Source organism: Eurytemora carolleeae, unplaced genomic scaffold, assembly GCF_000591075.1.
Source record: "Eurytemora carolleeae unplaced genomic scaffold, Eaff_2.0 scaffold258, whole genome shotgun sequence".
Taxonomy (NCBI): Eukaryota; Metazoa; Arthropoda; class Copepoda; order Calanoida; family Temoridae; genus Eurytemora; species Eurytemora carolleeae.
This window is the reverse complement of record NW_019396226.1, coordinates 38,325-49,021: the sequence shown is the minus strand read 5'-3', so window position 1 is coordinate 49,021 and position 10,697 is coordinate 38,325. Positions and strand designations below refer to the sequence as shown.

General features: G+C 31.3%; 1 protein-coding gene across 1 annotated transcript in view; it reads left to right on the top strand.

Moving 5' to 3' along the window:
• The window catches only part of LOC111698712 (calmodulin-like protein 4), a 15,749-nt gene continuing 5,052 nt past the window's right edge, over positions 1–10,697 (top strand). Inside the window, exons 1-8 of the mRNA XM_023469120.1 lie at positions 1–57; positions 1,173–1,215; positions 5,069–5,116; positions 6,584–6,649; positions 8,275–8,334; positions 8,577–8,693; positions 8,832–8,903; positions 9,588–9,668. Of these exons, the coding sequence (XP_023324888.1) occupies positions 5,108–5,116; positions 6,584–6,649; positions 8,275–8,334; positions 8,577–8,693; positions 8,832–8,903; positions 9,588–9,668 (405 nt within the window). The 5' untranslated portion in view covers positions 1–57; positions 1,173–1,215; positions 5,069–5,107. The remainder of the gene's footprint in view (positions 58–1,172; positions 1,216–5,068; positions 5,117–6,583; positions 6,650–8,274; positions 8,335–8,576; positions 8,694–8,831; positions 8,904–9,587; positions 9,669–10,697) is intronic.

Below are 10,697 nucleotides of genomic sequence, written 5' to 3'. Positions count from 1 at the left end.
GCCTCCCCCGAAGGAGTTTACTCAAAGTGAACTAGAGGTTGTGACAACAGTCTTTAGGGGGGTGTATTATTATTATTATTATTTATTTTTGTTAATTTCCATGTGAAGGGTGGCATCATGACATGTCCTATTCACAACCCTTGTTTGTCTCTTCAAGAAGGAATGGGATATCTATGTTTTTTTTCTTGTTGGTTCTTCCAAATTTGCTTTCTCAATAAAAGTGACTTGCGGATTTCTTTCCTACAGAAACACTAGAGTAAATTATGAGAATTAAGCACTTTTCAAGCTAGAAAAACAACGTTATCTTCCACACTGTTGATCAGATAACGGGTTACATGGCACTGTTGTGAATCAGACATGCCACAATACAAACATAAATTAACTTAATTATCTCTGAATATGAGCCTCTATGTAAAATATTTACTCAATAAATACAGATAAAGATTTGTGTACGGACCTTTAAGCTTCAGTTGGCAGTTTTGAGCATTCTAATTCTCTTTAGCAGTAGGATAGACTTAGTAATAGCTGTTTTCCCAATCCCAAAAAGTGGGGTAATTACAAGTAATCTAAAATCAAATAAATCACATCAAGGTGAAGTAAATTGATTGTTTGATTGAAATCTACAATCCTTTCAATCAAAAACCTTCCTATTGAAGAGGTATTAGAAGAGGTATATATGAAGAACAAAAATATTTTGGAGTTCTAATATTAACCAGTGGCCAAATTTAAATAATTTGAGCGGCGGTTTATATTTAAGCCGTGGTTTAAATAAGGTTGGTTCCACTTAAAATTGTATCAAATGTTTCAAGATTTAAGCCGGTGCTAAATTTAAACCGGGTTTTGGCGGATTTAAACCTCGGCTCAAATTCTTTAAGTTCCATCTCTGATAAACGTAATATGGTTTGGGAAACCAACTAAAAATAGATTTCTTAGTTTGAACTCTACATTAACACTCAAGAATAAGAAACAGTGTGAAACAGAAAACTCTGGAATAGAAAGACGACTTTAAGACTTTAAATAGTTGAATGAAAATTAGACACAACAATTGTGCAGGGTAACAGAGTCCCAAGTAAACTTGTTTTGAAGAACATTAAATACTTTTTAATATTGCTTTAATGTTGTCTCTTCTCATTCCACAGGTTTCTGAATAAAAATAAACCCCTGTTGAACAGACAGTACGAAACTGGTTTACGAGAAGCATGTATAGACGCAAAGGTAAATAAACAATAAAATGCGTATAAAGGATGAGACTTCAGAAACGACTCAACGAAATCATACCTGAGCTGAAAACTTCAGAATGGAATATCCATAATCCCGCTCGGTAAAAAATCTGGAGATTAATATCAAGAGGATAACAAGCATTATTTAATCTGGAGATCAAGAAAAAGAGGAGATCAAGCATTAATCCCGATATCCACCATTCTAAAGTTCCCAGCTCTGAGCTGATAACTTTTGAATGGTGGATATCGAGATTAATGCTTGATCTCCTCTTTTTCTTAATCTCAAGATTAAATAATGCATGCTCTCCTCTTGTTATCAATCTCCAGATTGATTAACCGATCAGGATTAAGGATATCTCATTCTGAAGTTTTCAGCTCAGGTTTATTTGCTAAATAATTTAACAAATCTTTAAGAAAACCATGATCAAAGACCAAGAACAAAAATAAACCTATAGATCTTCAGTTTGATCCTTTGTGAGGAACCCTGTATATCCCGATTTTTAAAACGCCCAGTAAGTTTCCTGAAGAATGTTTTGTTTAAATAAAGTCGTAAAATTTTGCTTTAGAAATTTCCGTGGATAAAAAGTCTTAAAAATTAATGGTCTTTGAAGTAAAGTTTTCTGTTTTAAGATTTGCTTTCTAGGAATTTTGAAAGAAAGTCCCAGGAATCTAAAACCAAGAACTTTTTGTCCTGTCAGGAAATTTTTCTGGACTGAAGGAAATTAGCTCTTTTTCCTGAGATTTAATTTCCAGGGTTTTTTTCCAGAAACTTTCCTGTAACTCTCTTACAGAGATTGATTTATGTTACAGATTTGAAAAAAAATTTTTTTTAACAAACCTATAATTACACTTTAACATGAAGTAAATACACTAACCTTGACTAAGTATGATCCATGAGCCAGGATTAAACTTGATCTTTATCAGAAAATAGTTTTCTTTCATATTATGTCGGGACTTTCTTTTTTTCTTTAAAAATCAGTTTTTTCAAAAACAAACACAAAATAGTACGCTTTACTTACCTTTTTTCCATATTGGAAAATATATTTTTTTAAATGTAGGAAAAAATCCATTTATGTTTTCTGGTTATCCTTCATTTACATTAACTCATGGAACTCATGGAACCCATGGAAATTATGGAACTCGTGGAACTTATGGAACTCATGAAACCCATGGAACTCATAGAATCCATGGAACTCATGGAACTCATGAAACCCATGGAACTTGTGGAACTCATGGAACAGAACTTTAGGTTTCATGGAATTTCAGGTTTCATGGAACTCCAGGTTTCATGGAACTCCAAGTTTCATGGAAATCCAGGTTTTTATGAAGCTCCAGGTTTCATGGAACTCCAGGTTTCATGAAACTCCAGATTTCAAGAAACTCAAGGTTTGAACTCCAGGCTTTATGGAACTCCAGGGGTCATGGAACTCCAGGTTTCATGGAACTTAAGGTATTTTGGAACTCCAGTGGTCATGGAGCTCCAGGTTTTATGGAACTCCAGGTTTCATGGAACTCTAGGTTTCATGGAACTCTAGGTTTCAAGAAACTCCGGGTTTCATGAAACTCCAGGTTTCATGGAACTCTAGGTTTCAAGAAACTCCGGGTATCATGGAACTCTGTCTCAAAACTGTGATCCCACAAAAATCTCTCATCTTGGGGACCAATTCTAGGGAAATTTTCGAGAATTTCTGAGGAATCAGTTACAGGAAATGATTCTCGAGAAATTCGTCGGAAATTCCTTAAAGAAAGTCGCCACGGTTGGAGAATCTGGGGAAATTCCTCACTTTTGTTACTTGGGATGAAACTCCAGGTTTCATGGATTTCCAGGTTTCATGATCTCCAGGTTTCATGGATCTCTAGGTTTTTTGGATCTCCAGGTTTCATGGATCTCCAGGTTTTATGGATCTCCAGGTTTCATGGATCTTCAGTTTTCTCGGATCTCCAGGTTTCTTGGAACTTTAGGTTTAATGGAAATTGGATCTTCAGGTTTTAAAAAAAACAGGTTTTACAGAACTCCAGGATTCATAGAACTCTAGGTTTCATGGAACTTTCAGGTTTCATGGAACTCCAGGTTTCATAGAACTCCTGGTTTCATGAAAAACCAGGTTTCATGGATTTCCAGGTTTCATGATCTCCAGGTTTCATGGATCTCTAGGTTTCTTGGAACTTTAAGTTTCATGGAAATTAAAACTTCAGGTTTCATAAAACTCCAGTTTTCGTGGAACTCCAGGTTTCATGGATCTCCAGGTTTCATGGGACTCTAGGTTTCAAGAAACTCCCGGTATCATGGAACTCCAGGTTTCGGAGCTCAAAATTTCGTGAACTTGAGGTTTCATGAAGCTTTCATTTACGGAAACTGTAGGTTTCATAGAACTCTAGGTTTCATGGACTTCAAGGTTTCATAGAACTCTAGGTTTCATTGACTTCAAGGTTTCATGGAACTCCAGGTTTCATGGATTTCCAGGTTTCATGGAACTCCAGGTTGCATGGAACTTTAGGTTTCATGGAACCTCAGGTTATATGGAACTCCAGGTTTCATGTTATGTTTGTTTGTTTGTCCGATCACAACTCTTGAACCATTGAACCAATTTGTCTAAAAATTCTATTGGGGAACTCGATAGAATCACAGGAATGTTCGTAGCTTGGTAAAGAAAATCTAAGTTGAGTGGGTTTACTTTAATGGGGAAAATGTAATTTCCAGACAAAGCAAGGTAGCTAGCTAAATAAGTTTTCACTATATTATTATTTCCTGTGTAATATAAATATAGATTTAAAATCTATATTTAAGTTTGTTTACTAAGGCACCAAAAGACACATTAAATCAATATATTTTATAAAAAACCTAATTACTGAAAGAAGAAAAAGAGTTGTTAAACTAAACATGACATGGAGTTAATATGTAAGTAAAGAAACGGATTACTCACATCGTTTTGTATTTTTGTACTTTTGAACCTTTTGTTTTATACTAACGAGATTTTAGTGTATAGAGTGATGATGTACGCTAATCCTTTACACTAAGTATATAGGCCTTAAACTATACCGTGAGCGTACTGCTTATTATAAGTTGATTCTGGCCTAACCTTAGTATATCAATATTAGCAAACAATTGTAAGTGTACAGTACAGCTAACTGAGCACACAGGTAGAGAACTATCATCCCCCTGTTTTAGACCGTCTGTTAGATGAAAATGGTTAACATTATCAAAGGCTAGCCAGAGCGAGCTGCATTCGGTTTCTCCTTTTCAAATTCAGTCACGCGTTGGTGTTAATTCAACAATCTTTAAACTTATGTAGTTTTATTGTCCTGTTACACGGTTTTGTTTAAAACATCCCGACAAATATAAAAAAGAAAATTGTGTTTAACAGTTCTAATTCGGTTCGAAAGTCACAGTTCTTCGGGATAAGACCCGAACCGTTAAATCCGCGTGATGGATTTTAAAATAGTAGTTTGTGGAAACTAATCACTGATCAGTTTCTTTAAATATTGTTATTCTCACAGATTCATTAAAAGCATTACAGTTAAAACAGTTCCCCTTCATTACTTTGTTACCTGTGATTTTAAATTTTCATTTAAATACGGGTAAAAATATATAATATCTATTCTTTAGCCATTTCTTTATGTAATGAAACGTAATTTTAAATGACACTTCAAAAAATAGAAATTTGTCAATTTAAAAAAAAAATCACGTAAATTCAATACATTTTCTCTTAGACAAAGATTTGAAGTCCTACTTAAAGTCTTTGGTTTTTTAATGAAAAATGAAACTAAGAACATTATAAATATAAATTCGTGGATTTACATTTTTAATGATTAAATTTAACTAAAGTTAAATTTGATTTAAATTTCAGGATTTGCACACGGCACTGGTGGTTCTTGGACTAAATCCAATGGAGCAGGTTTAAATAATCTTTTCATTAATCATTTCTCAACTATAAAAAAGGGATTGTTATCTTTTAAAGGGACTGTCGAGGTAATTCCATGTAAATCTAACTAAAGAGCTACTTACCCGATTCACAATACTACCCTTTAAACCTTTAAACCTTTAAACCTTTAAACCTTTGAGTATCAATGGGATATCAAGCATGTAAACTTTAAAACCTTTGAGTATTAATGGGATATCAAGCATGTAAACTTATTAAACCTTTTAGTATTAATGGGATATCAAGCATGTAAACTTTTAAACCTTTGAGTATCAATGGGAAATCAAGCATGTAAACTTTTAAACCTTTGAGTATCAATGGAATATCAAGCATGTAAACTTTTAAACCTTTGAGTATCAATGGGATATCAAGCATGTAAAACTTTAAAACCTTTGAGTATCAATGGGATATCAAGCATGTAAACTTATTAAACCTTTGAGTATCAATGGGATATCAAGCGTGTAAATTTATTAAACCTTTGAGTATAAATAGGATATTAAGCATGTAAACTTATTAAACCTTTGAGTATAAATAGGATATTAAGCATGTAAACTTATTAAACCTTTGAGTATTAATGGGATATCAAGCATGTAAAATTTTAAACCTTTGAGTATCAATGGGATATTAAGCATGTAAACTTATTAAACCTTTAAGTATTAATGGGATATCAAGCATGTAAACTTATTAAACCTTTGAGTATCAATGGGATATCAAGCATGTAAAATTTTAAACCTTTGAGTATCAATGGGATATAAACTTATTAAACCTTTAAGTATTAATGGGATATCAAGCATGTAAACTTATTAAACCTTTGAGTATCAATGGGATATCAAGCATGTAAACTTTTAAACCTTTGAGTATCAATGGGATAACAAGCATGTAAAACCTTTAAATAAAGGGTCAATTGGATTTACACGAACTGTCCTTTAAAAAATTAACACCTCCTTTTTAAACTTTAGAAGTAATTCTAATTTGAAGTTTATTTCTCTTATTTTAAGATTAGCAGGTGTGCACCGAGTAATTTTAATATAAAAATAGCATCAACATAAAAACATCATAAATAAAAACAATATAAAAACTTATTTTTTTTCTTTTACAAACGGTGGAAAAACTATATTCTTCTTTTCTTATAAAATTAATTAGGTTGTTGAACAAAATTCTTTGAAATGATTTTTTTTTCATAAACTCATAATTTCTTATTCCAATTTGTTGATAAACATTGATGTTAAACTTAGAGTATTTGATCTAATATCAAATAGTTTAAAATATCAAAAGTCTACAACTAGGATAAAGGGGATAAAAATCAGAGTTTGTGACAAAAACTTAAATTTTCAATCTGTAATTTTTCCTTTTTTTATAACTATATTTATAGATATGATCAAGGATCAATGAAACCCTAAAACCCCCATTTTTTATTAAATTTTTTTATCTCATTTTCTGCAGGAAGTTATTGATATGACAAATGAGATTGCCAAAAACGGATTAATATTCTTTCCAGAATTCTGCAAGGTAAAATTAAATTTAAGTCGTGATGACATCTTATTTTAAAAAGTCCAAAACACAAAAAAATGTCCGATAAAACCTTGCATTCTTTCAGAGGCGCTATTAACTGTGGAAGGGTGTGTGGGGAGGGGGGTTATTTAAAAAAAGGAAATGTACAGAGTAAAAATAGAGGCAATGTTGACAATTTACTCAAAAATTGTTTAATTTTTACAAAAAGTTTCCGTTTTAAAACCCCGCCCCCTCTTCCATCCTTAAAAAAACCCTTATCTATGCATTAATATTTACATATATATATATATATATATATATATATATATCTTGTTAAATATTACGTCTCTGAATAAAATGTGACGGATTCCTTCCTTTAACCTAATAAATAAATTCTAATTAAGATCTTGTATTATCTTATCAAGTTTCGTCTATGTTGTTTCTCGGATTTTAATTTATAAATTTTAATTATATTCATTATTCATGAACTAGAACTAGAACTAGAACTAGATACCGCAGTCCGCACTTTCTGTAACATTCATAATGATCCAAACAGTTTTCAAAATTATGCACCAACTAACGGAGCCGTACCAACTAAAGTATTATGCCTGGGTCCTTTGTCTTACTTTTATATCCTTTCAGTTTTGAAAGTTATGAATTCACTTTTGAGACCACGCCGAATGTTGAAGTGTCGCCTGACCTTTGACCTAATCCATAAATTATAAAATTTTTCAGCTGTTGACATGAAAGGTTTTAATGTCACCAGCTTGTTCCCAGATACAGTCTCGTATATATTTTGGAAAATCCTAATTTTTTGCTTCAAAATGGACAAATTTTTGTTCGCAGAGCATTAAATAAGTGTGTTTCAGCTCAATAATGTAATGTTTGTACAGTGAGAACCAGAAAACTGTGGAATAGGAAAATGACATTAAAGTAATTATGAAGTGTTGTGTATTTCATGTTTTTACAAAACGAATAAGCTTACCAGAGTCAGAATTTAATGGATTTGAGCCGCGTCTCAAATCCCCTAAAAACCGGTTTCAATTGAGCGCCGGCTTAAATATTGAAACATCGAATATGATTTTAAGTGGAACCAATCATATTTGAGCCGCGGCTAAAATCCTTTCAATTCGGCCTCAGTAATTTTTAATTTACTTATTAAGTTAAATTGGTCTGCTCTGCTTACACTGCTCAATTGCTGTATATGATGTTTATTGCACTATTTAAAGTATAACTGGAGTCTTTAAATCGTTTTTTTATTCCAGAATATTCTGGTTCTCTGTATAAGAGATGCAAATAATCACGATCACGTTTGTACAAAGCTCATCTCATTCATAACTGTTGGTCCGTATTAATATACGTAACTTCAAGTGATCCTGTAATTAGAGACCGGCATATCCGACATAAAACCATATTTATCTTTAATAATAGATAATAAGGAAGATGTCGTTATTCCACAATTGAAGAAATTAGTTTTAGGCTAGGAAGACATAAATATCTCATTCTTTGATCAGACAAAAGTTTGAAATGGGCACTCGACTCACTCTATAAATGGAGAATTACTTGAAATTACGTTTAAGTGGATTATATATACTGCCACCCATTGGGGAGTTTTCGAACTAATTCACTTGTCCACTGTCCAGGTGGTTCTGCGCAAGTTTAGAGAAGACGATGAGGAACAATTTGCACAAGTAATGTTTAAGGTAAATCATTTTTGAGATTTATGAAAATGTTTTCAAGTTCTGATTTCATTTCTTTAAGCCCATTTTCGCTAATAAAGATTAAAGTTTTTGGAATAAAAATTGTATTGTCTATAAGTATTTATTCGATTTCTTGGGTGTTTTATTTTGCGTCTCGAAATAGAAAAGTAATGAAATATTTAGCGATAAAACAAAAAAATTACAAAATTTTGATTTTTTTAATTTTTGCCATTTTTTTTGTTTAGATGTTATGTGGAACAGACCCCCTTCCAGAACTGTTTAGAGCTAAAAAATATAAAATTCATGACAGATATTTGAACAAAACAGACTTCAAGTTCATTATGAACAATCTACCTATCCCGGTAAATATATTTAGTAAAAATATTATCATTATTATTATTATTATTGTTATTATCATTATTACTATTATTATCATTATTATTATTATTATTATTATTATTATTATTATTATTATTATTATAATTATCATTATTACTAAGGTAAGTGAGACTGATGTAGAAGAAATGTTTACGTTTGCAGACAAGGATAATGATGGACGAATCAGTTATAAGGTTATAAAATAATAATAATTCATTTCTTATCTAAGTCATGTTCAAATCACAACGACACACATTAAACCGTTTCTTGAACAATTGCGTTCCCTAGCTTATGAAAAGCGTTTAATTCGGACAATTCCATACATTGTTTCTCTTACACAAATCATAATTAAAGCAGCCCAACAATTGTAAGAAATTAAGTTTATAATTTAAAAACATGGTTATATCATTCAATCTTGATAAAAAAGCTATAAAGGGAAACATTCTGATTTTGATATGCCACTATATAAATGAAAGGTTAATTACACCTACAGTTTCTTTTTAAAAAAAATTTGATAAAATTTGAAATTCTCGAAGGAATATGCTTAGAAAGTTTTGATTTCTATTCTAAAGAAAATGATTTTTATAATTATATAATGATCAACCCTCCTAAACCTAGATATTTCAGGAGTTTAGAATAATGATCAACCCTCCTAAACCTAGATATTTCAGGAGTTTAGAATAATGAACCTAGATATTTCAGGAGTTTAGAATAATGATCAGCCCTCCTAAAACTAGATATTTCAGTAGTTTAGAATAATGATCAACCCTCCTAAACCTAGATATTTCAGGAGTTTAGAATAATGATCAGCCCTCCTAAAACTAGATATTTCAGTAGTTTAAAATAATGATCAACCCTCCTAAACCTAGATATTTCAGGAGTTTAGAATAATGATCAACCCTCCTAAACCTATAGAAGGACCTAAACCTACTCGGAAGGATCTTCAACTAAAATATCAGGTATTGTAAATAATATAAATTGAATTAAAGGGACTGTGAGCGTAATTTCAAGTGATCCTCTATGCAAAAAAGGTAATTTCCGATTCACAACAGTACCTTAAAAGTTTTGTCGATCAAGTATAAAGTACGTAAAGTACGTATTGTTTGTAATTTTAAAAACTGGTAATTTTCAATTGTAGTTTTTCTACAAAAGTGACTTGGGTAATTCAACTGCAGGAAAACATATGGAAATTAACAGAATAAAAACTTTTAAGCTTAGAAAAACACGAATATCAGATAAAGGTTACAAAAGTACCGTTGTAAATCGAATATTTTCACCTTTGGAAAAAGTGTTATTTGAAATAACGCCACAGTCTCTCTGAATTCAAAAAAATTCTTTTATTATTCCACGGTCTGAGATTATAACTACATTACATGTTTATTACAAGAAACATGTGTTCAGTTCAATATCAATTGAAGACTCTAACCAATTAAATATATTAGATATTAATGCAGTATATTAGATTAGATACATTCAAAATACATTTATTGTTTCTCAGCTCTTCTATAATTATAGTTATAGTATTTATTTTCAAACACAAAATATAAAATAATAATGTAGGATGGTTAAGCTGAAAGCAAAACAAAGAAGAAAATTTAATTTTATCTAATTTAAAGTATAATTTTTAATAATTTGTTCTAATCTGTATTTATAGAAACCGCAGTTGAATAAACATTCATTGTTAGTTTACAAGTTGATAATTATTCAGATCTCATTTTCAGGAATGCATTCAGTGTACTTATATATACATATTGATTCAGCAAAAGAAGCAATGTATTCTTGTTGACTTTGAAATCCACCTTTAACAAAAGATGTGAATCCATACTCATTGACATTAAAAATAACTATGACATAGAACATATTGTAATGATATTTGACAGCTGGTTAGGGTAAATAAAATGGTCGTTGGCTTAAAACTCCTAGTTCCTAGTTCCTAGTTCCTAGTTCCTAGTTCCTAGTTCCTAGTTCCTAGTTCCTAGTTCCTAGTT